Here is a 15164-nt window from a genome sequence, read left to right as displayed (position 1 = left end):
CAGGGCATCACAAGCGCTAAAGCCGGCTCTGGCAACAGCATTAAACAACATCAGAATTCAGAATGTGTAGAAAGGTTTATTGCTATACTCACACCGTGACTTGACAAGTAGGAAATTCTACTTTCATTTCACTGGAATGTCTGCTCCTTCATGCCAGACCTCATTGAACATGATAGCATGAATCAGGGTCAACTTCACTGGGGATGTTGGCGTAGACACTGGGTAGTAGTAACTTCATGCTTGGGGACGGAGGCTAGGAATTTCCCTCGGACTTTCCACTTATCTTCTGTCTGTCATCTTCAAGTAGTACTTAAAGTCCCTTACAGCTTTCTGTGTCATCAGTGATCTGCTCCCTTTCCTGAAAGAACGGTTATCTTGTTTGCGCCTACTTTTAGAAGTAGGAACCAGAGAACTTACTAAACATAATTGTTGTCACACTGCCAGATGCGTCTTCAACAATAATTGTGAAGATAACTCCTGAATAATCATATCATACACCAAAGTTTTGATCAATGTTGATATCTTTTTTGGCATTGATTAATTGCTTTATTTCAATATTAATGTATCTTCCAACACCGATGGGTTTGGCACAATAGAATCCACTGATGACCATGTATGATTTGAAGGCCTTGGCAATAATACTGAGATACTTAATAGCCAGTGTCCATTTAACATCGGAGTGCTCATCGCCAGTAGTGTGACTAATTATATTCCAAACCTATCTGATAAATGCACATCTCCAATAGCCGTAACGAACAGCATCCAAATATGAAAAAGTGAAAACCTTTTGAGGAAATGCAGTATTAAAGTACTGCATAATTGGAAATGCAATAAAAAATGAAGCAATAACACAAATACATTAATGTTAACAAAGAATTAGGAAAAGAGAAATCCACCCAAAATAGGAGAAACACCTACAGGAAATGAAAGAAATCTGCCCAAAATGGAAAGAGGATTTTCATTGTATAGTTTCTTTCCGGAGCCACGTGTTTTACATGACATTACAAAATAGTGCTCCAAATGTTGTAGGCCTAGCTACTTAACAGTGCCTCAAAATGCAGATACGACAATATACATAATAATGTATACACGGCAAAGTCGACTGAATACTTTACCTGCTAATGTTGCTGCTGCAGCTAATCCAGCAGCAGTGTATGGGTCAGTGCCTGGATGAGCGGCACTGATGATATAGGGATTTGGCATAAAAGCAGCTGGAGCAAGGCCTGAGAATACACCAGCTGAAAGCAAAACAAACATTAATAAAAGAGCAGGCACTAAAATGTTGTACGTGCAGTCAAAAGAAAATTTAATTTGCTTCAACAAATAGCAAAAAATTAAAACCTAAATTTGAGGTTTTGGGATTATGAGCTCAGCTCATATGTCTAGATAATTTAAGACCCCCTCGCTCACAATAGGTGTGCATATATACAACGACTAAACCAAACAGATCAAAATGCTGATGGATTTTAATTTCTCTCTACATTTCAACACACCAGTAATTCACAAGAAACCTATAATGTTTGTGCGAGCAAGGACGGACCCAAAAAAGCTGGAAAATGATATCTTGCTGTACTGCAAAGTCATCTTCGTGAGAATGTTAGCAAGAGGTTTATTGATAAGCACCTTCATTATTTGGCCCCATAGTTATTTTAGAACATGCACACCAGCAATTTGTAGACAGTTTATTATCCTCAACTAATCAACATATACATCAGCCTCTCAAAGATACGTTTTTTTCTTAATCAAACAATTATTTGGGTCAAGACCCACTGAAGGTTACAGTTCTCATCTACACATATGTTAAACTAGCTTTCAGACCAACAATTTGTATCAACCAGGTTTATTCCGTAGATTACATGCAATGTTCAGAATTGTTTTATTGGTCATAAATAATAAAAAACATAATGCATGAAACAGAGTGTGAAGAAAGCAGGGCCATATACCAAATTACAAGAGAAGTGTGGCCAAACTTTTGTTACATATATATCGACAGAAGTTAATGAAAGGATTGCGTTACTTACCCTGTAATTACATCTGTTCATGGCATGCAGTGCTGTAGATTCACTTTGTCTGTATACTGCTGCCATCTAGTGTCGGGTTGGGAGCTGTGCACGTTGATTTTCTTCAAAGAAGTATTGTGTTACGTGGAGGGTGACGACTCCTCTCGGTGATATTGCGCATGGACATCGACCCCTTTGACAGATTGCTTTCACCGCAGGCGGTTGAGAACTGAGTTTAAGAAGAATGTAATAATAAAGATGCTCTTGCTAAATGTAATGGCAACCGCCACAAGCATCTGGGGAGGAAGGAGGGTACATGTGAATTTACAGCGCTACTATGCAACGAACTGATGCTTATAGGGTAAGTAACATAATCTGTTCGATGGCACATGTGGCTGTAGATATACATGCTCTGCTTAGAGAGTAAAGCAGTCCTTCGACAGATGTGGTGGCTCTAGCGTGTGGGAGTTGCAGTAGTATGACAATTGGTACATAGCACTGTCTGACCTACACTGGCTTGTTGACGTGCTGGAACATCCACACAGTACTATTTAGTAAATGTGTGTGATGCAGATGTTGTACATTGATTCTTTTGTAATATGGCTGACTGTAGTCTTTAGTCCTTCCTTAGTGTTTTCACCTTCTCAGCCTTCCTGTATACCTGTGTGTGTTCTAACCTGACTGTAGTCTTTAGTCCTTCCTTAGTGTTTTCACCTTCTCAGCCTTCCTGTATACCTGTGTGTGTTCTAACCTGACCAGTGTGTTCTACGAGTGTCAGTTGATGGTCTGGTCAGCTGGCGAGGTTGTGTGCTCAGCTGTGTCCTACAATAAATCTACATGTAATCAACTAGAAATATCCTGTCATCACTTACCAACCTATTTACAACAGCAGACCATGTAGCTGCTTTACAAATGATAGCTTTGAGAACATTTCCATTTTACGACTGGAATGCACTCTAGGAGTTACAGGGAAAGGTCTTTTGGCTTTTATGTAGCATGTAGATTTCAATAAAGCCATTCTGTAGCTGGGTAACTTATTTTGCCCACTGCCCAGTACATACCTTAAGATGCACTCTCTGTTGGGATTCGGCAGAGCTCGTGACTAAAATGGCCGCCTAACCTGAAATCTCTGGGGTCAGCACGCTAATAATGCCACCAGTCAGGCGCGCAACACCCATTGGACTCACCGGGCTTCAGCCCTCATACCCCCTCCCCCGCCACTCCCCCTGTCGTGTGTGGCACACACAGAGCCGCACCCGAACGTTTCACACGTCTTTAAAGGACCATTTGAATGTTAATTAGGCCTTGCAGTTGTTTCACCCCTTCTAAGAGCCCCTGGAGCTCCACTCTGCCTACTGATTAAAGGTTCAGCCCCCCCCTCCCCCCCGAAATTTTTTCTTAGCCCCCCCAAATTTGGCTCTAGTTGCGCCTCTGCCACCAGTCGCCTTATATTGGCGAATTAACTCTTATTTCATGGCACTAATGACCTGCTGAGAGGGCGAAGACGACATCCTGTTTCAAGAACGGAGCCTGGAGGTGCCGGCAACCTGAAGATCCAGCGCCCGTGATCCTGAGCCTGATGCGGGCCTCGGAGGCCCGAGTCTGCTGGGGACTTGGGTGAGCCCGAGGGCGGGGTTCAGTTCCTGCAACAGCCTCCGGCTCGAGAGAAAGTCGCGCTGCGGTGCATCGGCGGCCTCCCTGCTCTGCTGGTGTCATTATGCGTCTGAACTCAACGATCAGAAACACCCAATCCTGGCTGGCCGATAACCACCTCAAGCTCAATGCTATGAAAACTGAGTTCCTTCTGATCTCACCTCCCGCTAAAATCTCTACCACTCAAACCTGGCTTAAACACCTAACTGCACTCAATGTCCAACTAGGTTGAACAAAGTAGGGGATAGGCAGGAGCCTTGAGGGACCCCTAACAATACAGGTACTGGAGAGGACATCAAGTTGTTGCTCTTGAATTTCTGAGACCTGTTGTGTAGAAAAGAGGTGAACCACTGAAGAACAATCCCAGAAAGACCCATTCTTGTGCTTAAGAGCTCGAGTAAGTTCTCATGTTTCACAGTGTCGAATGCTGAAGAGAGATCAAGAAGGATGAGGAGGCAGGTATCATTTTGATCTAAAATTTGGAGGGCGTCGTCAATTATGTGAGTCATAGCAGTTTCGGTACTGTGTACTGTGCCCTGCTCGGAAGCCTGATTGATGAGGGTTGAGGAGATCAAACTGCTCTATGTGCTTTGTCAATTGTAGTTGAACGCATTTTTCCAACAGTTTGGCGAGAGTGGGAATGTTGGTAATAGGACGGTAGTTGTTTAGATCAGTGGGGTCGGCTGTTGGTTTCTTTAGTAAAGGTGTAACTTGTCCAACTTTGAGGGAGTCAGGGATTGTTCCTTGTTGAAGTGAGCAATTGATAATTTTAGTCCATAGTGGGAGGAGCAAAGGGGTGAAGTCTTTTACAGCGTTAGCAGGAAGAGGGTCATTGAGGTGATTGGTTTCAGGGTGCTGAGTAGTCTGTCAATTTCTTCTTCAGAGTAAGTGTCAAAGGATGACCATGTCGCATTGTTTTTTGGTTCATTGGGTGTTATGCAGTGGGGTTTGGGGTAAAGGCTAGAGTCAATGAGGAGATCGCTCCTTATGTTGTCAGTTTTTTGGTTAAAGAAAGCAGAGAAATCTTCACAGGAAGGTGCATTGACCATGGTGTCGACTGCTTGGGGTTGTTCCTTGGATTGTGATCGGATTAGCTCGAACAGTTTTCTTGGACGGTTTTTTGCTTGGTCGAGCTGGAGTCTGAAGAAATCTGACTTTGAGCGTTTTATTTTCCTGAAGTACGCGTTTCTCTTTTTCTTCAGAGTTTTTAGGTGCAGAGCCGAGGGAACAGATCTCCAGGTGAGCTCTGCCATTCGCATGGCCCTTCTGTCTTCATTGAGTCTCCCGTCGTACCAAGGGTTGGAGATCTTGGAGACTCTTTTCAGCCTCGTTGATTATTGAGGTCATAGCGTTGAGATAATGGTCAGTTAAGCACTGAACGTCAGTAACGCCGGTAGGGGGAAGTAGGAGATTGCAGCTGTTAGGAGGTAGAGAGTTTGGATCGAGTTTCTTCAAGTCTCTTTTCCAGACTTTGGGCTTGGAGGTTTGGACCGGGATACGTTTAACTTTTTCATTGAAGAAGAATGTGACAATATGATGATCTGACCAGTCACAGGGTTGGATTGAATCAAGTTGAATAGTGCCTTCTTTGGAGATAAGGTCGAGGATAGAACCTTTGTTATGGGTTGGGCTGTTGCAAATTTGGGAGAGGTCAGAAGCATTAAGGTAATTTTTGAGGCTATTGACCACTGCGTCACTACAATCATTCCAGTGAAGATTGTAATCGCCAAGGTAAATTTGTGTGTTTTGCTGCCCTGAGTTGATTGAGATAGTGTCCATGAGTTGTTGGGAGAAGGTGATGTTGTCCCCAGGTGGGTGGTAGATGATGTGTAGTGAACATACAGGTTTGTTTTCACTGATGACATCAAGGCAGATGTATTCACAGGAGGTAAGAGAAGGGGCGGTGACTTTATTAATTGAAAGGTTGCTCTTGTAAATGCATGCGATTCCACCGCCTGTCTTCCTGGACCTGTCAAGTCTAATGATGCAGTAGTTGGGGGGGGGGGACTAGGATATCCATGATAGGAGTAGAAGATTCAGTTAACCATGTTTCAGTTAGGATGGCTAGGTCAAGGTTCAAAGAAATGATGAGATCAGCGACCTCCGAGGCATGTCTTTGGGCCAATCTACAGTTGAGAAGTGTGCATTTGAGTCTGGGGGTGCAGAGGGAGGAGGAGGGATCTAGAGTGAGGGGGACTTTTGTGAGGTTGTTGGGGACAGAGACTCTGTAGTTATGCGTGGGGTGTCTGAGAGGGTTGGAGAGAATCGTAGGAATGGACAGGTGTGTGGTGGCAAAGAGGTTTTGGCGATCCGGGACATATGTGCGGAGTAGGGTGTGTATGTCGAGGTCCGAAAGAGTCTTGATAGTGCGTTGAGGGCGGTTGGAGGTATTGCGAGAGGGGATAGAGGTCCAGTGTAGGGGGTGAGTAGGATGTGAGGGGGATATGTTGTTAGGTTGAGAAGTGGAGGTGGGAGGGGGGTGTGTGGAGTAACTTTGAGGGTGTGGAGTTCTTCTCTCACTTGGAGGAGGGTTGACATGATTGTATCCAGCGTGGGGTTGGGTAAGGAGTTGGGGGTGGGCATAGATGGAGAGCAAGTGTCTTGGTTAGTGGAGTAGGGGGGGGAAAGGGGTGGGGGTGTTAGTGAGGTGGGTGGAGTTGGGGTTGGAGGTGTTAGTGAGTCTGTTGGGTGTTCGGATAGGTAGGGAGGTTGGGGGGAGGGAGTGAAAGGATTAGTGACGGTGTTGGCGTTATTGGACAGGGAATCAGTGATAGGGGGGGTGAGCCAATTGCGGGGTGTGTGGAGGCTGGGCGTTGCAGGGTGACGGTGTGGTAGAAGGGAGTGAGAGTGGGGGGGAAGAGGTTGCGGGAGGAGAGAGGGCCAGGAGTGGCAGGAGTTACAAGAGTGGGGGGGGAGAGGTTGAGGGAAAAATGAGGGCTAGGAGTGGAGGGAGTGCAAAGAGTGGGGGGGTGGAGATGGGTTGGGAGAGAGTCATGTTGTGTTGGGTGCAGTCAGCTGAGGTTTGTTGTTCTGAGATGCTAGTCGGAAGTGTGGGGTTCTGGTTATGTGGGAGTGGGGTGGAGGGGGTAGCGGTGTTGATGGCGGAGGGGAGATCCGCGTCTGGGATTAAGGAGTGTGGAGTGTATGTAGCCGGGGGGGTGATAGAGTAGAGTACTGGGGGGAGGGAGGAGGTGCGTGTTGATGGTAGGAGGTGCTGTGAGGTCGAGGATGTTGGGATTGGAGGCCGGATGATGTGGGATCTGAGCGTTGGAGATGTATTCTTTGAAAGTGGGGAACAGGTTGTCAAATAGGTCAAGGATTCTGTCTGTGGATTGAATTAGGATAGTACCGTTATTGTAGATAGTAATGGATGCTCTAGCTCGGTAGAGTTGGGATGGTGTGGTGGAAAGTGTTATGCCATGGGCAGTTTTCCTGGTGGTCGATATGGTGAGTAAGGTGAGGAATGCTTTTCTCCATTGTGCTCTGCGTATAGTGTAAAGAATGATGTCGGTGCTCTTAGCTCCATTGATGAGGGAGTAGTAGGTGTCTAAAAAGGGGGTTTCAGGGTGGGACTTTATGAAGTTGTCTTTAAAACGTTTTGCGTTTTTTTTGGAGAGCTCTGGGGGGTAATTAATATTATATGTGTGTTTGCCCGTGGGTTCCATGTTGGACAAGGGGGAAGGGGCAGGTGAGGGGGGCTTTGAGGGTTGGTGTAAGAACAGAGCTATGGTGTGCGCGGGGGAGATGTGAGAGAAGAAGTTAAGAAGTGTGTATGGAGGGGTAGAGAGCTTGACTAGCCTAAGATGGCTGCTTCGTTAGGCATGATGAGGAGATGAGGATTGACTAGTCTAAGATGGACGCCCGGATAGAGAGGTATCAAAGAGTATAGTAGTCCTATGTTTGTTCTTATGCCCTGAGAACAGGGATGCAGACAAGATTCGAGGAAGTCCTGTTTCTATCTTACTGGGAGGGTAGAGGTGAGTCGTATGTCTATTTTGGAAGGCCAAGGGGAAGGTAGTGCTTTTAGATTAGCTTTGTGAGGGCCTGGCAATTTGATGTTGCAGGTTTATGACCCCAACCATTTTGGGTGAAAGATCTGTTTTCTGAGGAAGTCAGGGAAATGGAGTCCAGTACAAACTACAACTTTATGGCCCCAGCCATTTTGGGCAGAGGATCACAAAAGTACAGTCCTGCAAATCAAGTTAAAAAGCGTTGCCATAGTCTTGGGGCCGTTTTTTTTACGAGATGGTTGATCTGCTGGCTTCAACATGCCCTTTTTCCACGTTGTCGGTGTGTAGATTCCTCTTTAGGTTCCATAAAAATAATACCTCCATTAATGAATGATACCCGATGGTAGTGCTATCAGTGTTGTTTTGATTTATTCAGTGCACTTCCTGGGGGCGGGGCTATGAGGCGATTTCTCTCCGTGTTTGCAGCGCGGTCCTCCCGGGGGCCGCCGAAGCCGCGATCCAGCCGGCCCGCCGCCCAGCTCTCCCAAAAGGCACTGCAGCCCAACCGCTACTGATCAGGGGCTCCGCAGCCATTCAACGTCATAGCGCCCGGTGGACACTCCGATGAGGGGGGAGAGGCCAGAGGTGCCTACGCCGCGAGCCTGGTGATTCAGGGCTTGGCGCTCCTGCTGCAGGCGCCTCCACGTCGGCACTCTCCGTATGGGATGGGGGGCGGCCTCGCCACTTCGCTCCGCTCTGCAGGCTCAGAGCGACCAGCAGCCACGGCAGGCAGTCACGGCAGGCTCGAACTCACCGTCAGGGGCACCTGTGAAGATCCGATGCCTTGCGGGCCAGAAGTGACGGCTTGTGGCCGGTAGGCAGGCAGACACGGTAGGCTCCAACCCGCCGCCGAAGATCCGATGAGAGTGTCGGGGCCCCAAGACGGCAGCGCTTCTCTGACGCCCACAGCCTCACGGTCGATCACGGATTGCTGACCGTGACCAGCCTTGTCGGCGACCGCAGCAGCCACAGCAGGCTCTCACCCACCGTCCTGGGCTCCGCCGATGATGAAGATGGCAGGAGAAAGTGGCAAGGGTCCCAGCCGCCAGTGCTACAGGTACGTGTGTTACACCATTCAATCCAGTTACTTTCAGGTTGCAATCCAGTTACTTGTGTTCCTCGCTAAAGATGAGTGCTAACAGGGATAATTCCAAGAAAGTGATCCCAAGCACTAGGAGCTCCGGACTAGAGCTCCTACCAGGCGGCCATTTTGCCATTTTTCACTTCTTCCTCATCTCCCTCCCTCTCTGCCCCTTTTTAGCTTCTGTTTCTGGTTTGTTCTATGGGATTCACCAGGTGCTGTATATTTGAGTATCAGATGTGGGTGTGGGGAAGGTTACAGTAGGATGTTTATTGGGGTGTGTGTTTTAGTAGTGGTTTTGTTGTCTTGAAGCAGAATACCATGTGCTATACGACACGCCTAAGTCTCCTGAAATATCCACATATTGTCAATTATTGGTGATAATGTGACCATGAAAGACTCCACGGTTACTGATCTACATGTTAAATGCCCGTCCTGGAATGTTAGAGGACTCTCCTATCCGAAGAAGAGCAGACAAGTGCTGGCATACCTGTCATGACACTGCGTAAAAATAGCGTTTCTTCAAGAGAAGCATTATGCGCCCCTTACAACTCCTGCCTTTGCAGCGTCCTGAGGATAACACAGTCTCTTTTCCTGATACAGCACTTACTCACAGGGGTGTACATACTCATACACCGCTCTCTCCCCTTTCGCACTGTGTCTGTTGTGACGGACCCAGACAGTAGATTCTTGCTGGTTCAGAGTTTTATTGGATGGCTGCCCATATTACTGGTTAACGTTTAGGCTCCCAAAGTAGACTCATCCGACTTCTTCGCCACAATTTCATCACATACAGACCAGTGCCATCTTTCCTGCACTGGTATGCCCCCACTTTTTTTGCTGAATTGCTGATGTGCTTTGACTGAGTGTGCCCTGGGCTCCTTCCAATCAAGTGCACAGTGCCTTTGATCCTTCCCTAAAAACTGTGTTGAAACTAAAACCCCATTGGCATCTCTGCCCACCTATCAGCCCCTAGTAAATGGTAACCCTAGGTACCCAGGGCATGGTGACCAGAGAAGGCCCCTAAGGGCTGCAGCACTTATTGTGCCACCCTGTACCCCGACACCCACAAACTACCTTTGCAGGATGAGTCTCTCAGTACAGAACTAAACAGAGTCGACATGGCACACATCCCTGTGTGCCATGCCCACAAACCCAACTGCCCTGGCATACATGAGTCACCCCTCTAGCTGGGTGCTCTATGCCAGTGGTGTGGGCACAGGTGCATGAGCCCTGTGCCCCTACAGTACCCAGGGCCATTCCTGGGCACTGTTAGTGCAGTGCTGCCATTAAGAGTATATGGTGCTGGTAGTTTGTCATTACGAACTCCACAGCACAATAATGGCTGCACTGAGAAGTTTGGTATCAAACTTCTCAGCACATTAAACCCGCACTGATACCAGCGTGAGATTTAATGTAAAATGCACCAGAGGGCATCTTAGAGATGCTCCCTGAAACCTAACCTACAATCACGTCTGGACTTAGAGGCTGCCTAGGCTGCCACACAGCAGATCTGTTGCTGGACCCCTGGGTGGAAAGCCCCCGTTCTCCTGGGCCTGCAACAATGCACATCCTGGGCGAGGTGCTAGGTCTTCTCCCCCAGGATGGGCAGGGGGAAGCTTCAAAGGCCTGCCGTCTCGGTGAGCTTCTCCAGACCATTTGCTGTACACAGCAACTGGCCTCCACCAGTTCTGACCCCCACTCTGGCGGGAAACCCTACGTCAGGAAGGGTGGTGTGCCAGCCTGTGCCAACCCCACCCCTCAGGTGGGAGAGGCGAGGTGAAGCACGACCCCGGGCTCCGGCCATCTTGAAGATGGGGAGCCCAGCCCAATCACAGCTAGGTTCCTGCCCCCCTCCCACAGGAGAGGAGCAGACTAGGGGGTATACCCACCCCAGGACAGGGACCCATTGGTCCCTGCCCTTGCCCTACCTGTAACGCCCCTAAATTCAGTATTATGGTGCTCCCTGAACCTTCCTTCCTCAGATCCAGATACGAAAAGAAGAAAGAAGATCAAGACGACGAAGACAGGACGACACCCATTGAGAGTGGATGCCGCATCACGATCTGCGCCGATTTGGCTGACTCAGATTCGTCCCCCTCCTGCCCGGACATCCTGTATGTATCCCTCGCACGACGAGACTCTATCCTTACGCTGAACGAACTAAAGCCAGGATCCGCCAGAGGTGCCCTTATCCCTGCTCGCTCTGGGGTCCCCCGCATTTATATATCTGAGTCGACACTGACGGGATACACCTCTAGCCTACCATGGAATAAATGATTCATCCGAGACGCTACTCCCTAGCTATTCCCTCACCGGGGATCTCAGACCTGCCACATTGGGATTTACGGCCCCAGTTCTGCCAAGCTGGGACACTGCCTCTAATCCCAATAAGAGCCCGCCTGACTATAGGAGTACCCAATTCGGAAGAAGGACACTTCGTGATGTCCCGTGCTTCACCGGGATCATCTGAGGCACCCTCGTCTGTATGAAACGATAAAAACCTCTTAAAAAAACCTCTGTCCTGACATCCTAAACCTAGATACTTTCCTCCAAAGAACCGCAGACCTTTGAATACAGGAATACTATAGTGATGAAGCCGTTAAGACGCTAGGCTTCTGTAGTGTGAAAAGCATGTGCATGTCCCCACCCCCTGGTCTTCCTCGCCCTGATGAAGGTGCAGCCAAAATAGGCTCTGCATTGAAACGCGCGTTGGCGTGATTGTGTTCCACAAGGATGGCTTCAAGTGTAGTCTCGGCTAAATTACCTTGTTCACATTGTTTTGCCTCCATGTCGTTATTTTAGTCCTAGCAGTCACAAAACTTGTTATCTGCAGGCCCCAATGTACCTTTATGACTTTATGTGTGTGATTGTATTATTAGTGTAGTGAGTGAGATTGAAAGTGAGTATATGTTTAGTGAAAGACTGCGGGATTGTGTGGGACGTGAATGAATACTTCTCTTGATTTTGAACTTTAATCATTATGTCAAATGCTAAATCAATGTGTATATATATCTGATCTAAAGCCTTTATATGGATTCATTATAGGAATTATAATTCAGCAAATAAATTATTTCTATTTTCTTAATCAGGTGTATTGAATTTGTATGATGCACTGTTGGCTCTGATACGTAGAATTTTGTCACCGCTCTCTATTAGTTGGATCTCCTGTTGGGGACCTATAAACTAACTCTGGCAGGATAGTTCTTGTGCTTCTATTCAGCTGTTTTCTCCCCCCTTTTTTTCCTGCCAGTATCCAAATAAAACCCTCTGGGGAACCCCCTTCTATTCAGTTAGGACGACACCAACCGACTTGGCCCCAGCCCTACCGGCCTATCGACTCTGGAACCTGCTCCTGCTAAATCCCGGCGACTCCTGCGGACAGCAACCTTTGACAACCCGGAGCCCTGCCTGCCTTGACCCTCTAATAGACTGGAAATCCCATGAGCAGAGGCTCTGCTCCAACAGCAACACCCCTGGTGCCAGCCAGGAACCACAAATCCAGCCACCTCTGCACCCGCTAAGCCCGGCCTGTGCCCGAGTGATCCAAGACCACGAGGACATCCCCTTGGCGACTGAGACCTGAAGTCAAGTGCCCCAGGACCATCCTCGATGACCCAGATGACGCCTGCAGCCTCAGAACCTGTGTCCCCACCAACTGCGACCAGCTGAGTGTAGCCACTACTAGTGGGTGTAATGGTAACTGACCTCTGATATAAGTAAGGTCTGTAGGGGCCGCTCTATATTTCTATTCAATCCTGGGATTGATTACGCGTGCCCTGGCTGTATCTTTAAATATATATGGCCCATGTTTTAACACCCCTTTCAACATAGGAAGTGTTCTGACATTTTTCTCTGAAGTAGGGAATGTGTCAAATAAAAAGTCTTCGTCTATAGGGTCATTGTGCATGTCTACGTTGTGGTACTGCGCTGCCCTATCTATTAGCTGGTTGAAGACAATGGTGTTGTCAGTAGGTGACGGCTTTGTTGGGTATGAGGAGGTGTCAGGGATGGGATGCGTGTCATACGGATCAGTCGGTTCACCCCATTGTTCGTCTTGAGGGTTAGGATCCTCTGGATAGTCGTAATCATGTTGAGGATCTTCCCCTGTGTCACCCTCATTGTCCCCAGAGTGCGTAGGAGAGTAAGGAGCAAAAGGCGTAGTAGGCATAGTGGGATAGAAAGGAATGAAGGATCTAGAGGGAGAAGTCCCAAAGTCCTTTTTAGGTCTCGCCTGTCGATGCGCATGCGCATCGAGCAAGCGAGAGTATTGGGACTTATCCACTCTTTATCCACTGCAAGGAATCGTGGAGATTCCTTGCAGTGCCCGTGACTTTTAAGCTCAATGCGCATGCGCATTGAGCTTAAAAGCGCGTGCACGTCCGTCTTGGTTTACCCGCTCCGCCCCCTCCCCTTCCCGCCGTGTCGCATTTCTCCTCCCCCCTCCCCTCTCCTCCGTCCGTCTTGTTAGTTTAATTTAACCCGCTCCGCCCCCTCCCCTTCCCGCCGTGTCGCATTTCTCCTCCCCCCTCCCCTCTCTTCCCTCCGTCTTGTTTGTGTTTACTAACACGTCATTTATACCATGAATCTAAGCAACGTATGGTGAGCTTTCGGAACGACAAGATGGCCGGCCCCTTTAGCTCTTTTCACCTTTCCGCGTTGTCCTTTCTCCGTGTTTGTTATCCTCTAAAGCACGTGTGACCCGTCGACGCAGCGTTGTGCGTGCTTTTAAATAATGGCGCCTCCGCTTTCGCTTCAGATATGCCGGTGACCATGCCGAGTTTCAAACGTTTAGCTCCGTAAAGGTAATCTTTTTTATAATGAGAGGCACTATTTTATGCGTGATGGTTGGATGACCTGTGCTCCCGGCCCGGTTCTATTTAGCCAAGTGAGTCGTCTCATGTTCATGAGCCATTTAGTTACATAACTTTGCTAGTACTGTTAGTGCTTCATTTTGCTAATATAGGATGTGCTTGCTTGAATGGCACGTTCCGCGGAACGCTTGCAATGGAGTTAACTGAGTCGACGTTGCCGGCTAACCCGCATTTGCCTCTTTGGAACCATTTTATTGACATAGACCCCTCTAAGTGTAGGACTCTTGTTATGCTTTCCAGGTGTTTCCATTTTTATAGTGTGCACTTTTTTCACGTTTTATCCGTCTGTGGTTTTACTTTTAGTCATCCATTGTTGCGTCACGTAGTGCACATCACTCTGTGCGTCCCATCACCTTTTTGCGCTGTTGACACTTAGTGACTTACATCATCAAGTCTTACATAGTGTACGTTACTGTACTGCTATAGAGGCACCACACACAGTGACACTTATGTTTATAGGTCAACTGTGCTTGCCCCCATCAATGGGCCATTTGTCATTTAACCAGGAGTTAGTACTGCATCTACACCATTCCTGCACTTTTTTATGCGATGGGGCTTGGTTCCTTGTTAGTTGTGCCGCATATGTTAATGTCTCAACGGTGCCTGTTCCTTTCAATATGATATGTGTTCCTATATATTTGGAGATGATATGATATGCACATCATGCATGCAACTTTTGAAGCGATTATTCCTTGTTTCTCGTAATTGGGCTTTTGTTGATTTAGGCTTGCGCAATGGAGGGCCACTTACAATAGGTAATCTTGCTGTGTCTCGCAACAATTCGGCTGTGGTGGTTCTGAACTTTCTTGATCCTTGTTTTCTTTTTTTCTTATCGACATACTGCAATGGTGTCCTGATTGTTTTCTCTTTTAACAGACTTCACAACATGAACCATTTACTATAAAGCCCCTCCCCCTCAAACCCTCACCCTCACTCACCCTCCCTCACCCTCAACCCCTCACCCTCAAACCCTCACTCACCCTCAACCCCTCACCCTCAACCCCTCACTCACCCTCAACCCCTCACCCTCTCACCCTCACCCCCTCACCCTCAACCCCTCACCCTCAACCCCTCACCCTCAACCCCTCACCCTCACTCACTCACCCTCACTCACCCTCAACCCCTCACCCTCAAACCCTCACCCACCCTCAACCCCTCACCCTCACTCACTCACCCTCAACCCCTCACTCTCACTCACTCACCCTCACTCACCCTCAACCCCTCCCCCTCAACCCCTCACTCACCCTCAACCCCTCACTCACCCTCAACCCCTCACCCTCAACCCCTCACTCACCCTCAACCTCAACCCCATACCCTCACTCACCTTCAACCCCTCACCCTCACTCACCCTCAACCCCTCACTCACCCTCACTCACCCTCAACCCCTCACCCTCACTCACCCTCAACCCCTCACCTTCAACCCCTCACTCACCCTCACTCTGACTCACCCTCACTCAGCCTCAACTACTACCCCTCACTCACCCTCAACACCCCACTCACCCTCAACACCTCACTCACCCTCAACACCTCACTCACCCTCAACACC

The 15164-nt window shown here is 48.2% G+C and overlaps 1 protein-coding gene across 2 annotated transcripts in view; it reads right to left on the bottom strand.

Moving 5' to 3' along the window:
- Positions 1-15164, bottom strand: part of PUM2 (pumilio RNA binding family member 2) — a 755055-nt gene that overhangs the window by 566724 nt on the left and 173167 nt on the right. For both annotated transcript variants that reach the window (XM_086926282.1, XM_086926283.1), the window contains exon 8: positions 1116-1238. In XM_086926282.1, coding sequence (XP_086782408.1) covers positions 1116-1238 — 123 coding nt within the window. The remainder of the gene's footprint in view (positions 1-1115; positions 1239-15164) is intronic.

This window comes from Lissotriton vulgaris, chromosome 6 (assembly GCF_964263255.1).
Source record: "Lissotriton vulgaris chromosome 6, aLisVul1.2, whole genome shotgun sequence".
In the NCBI taxonomy this organism is placed as follows: Eukaryota; Metazoa; Chordata; class Amphibia; order Caudata; family Salamandridae; genus Lissotriton; species Lissotriton vulgaris.
The sequence above is the reverse complement of the archived record's forward strand: the minus strand, read 5'-3'. Positions and strand labels throughout refer to the sequence as shown.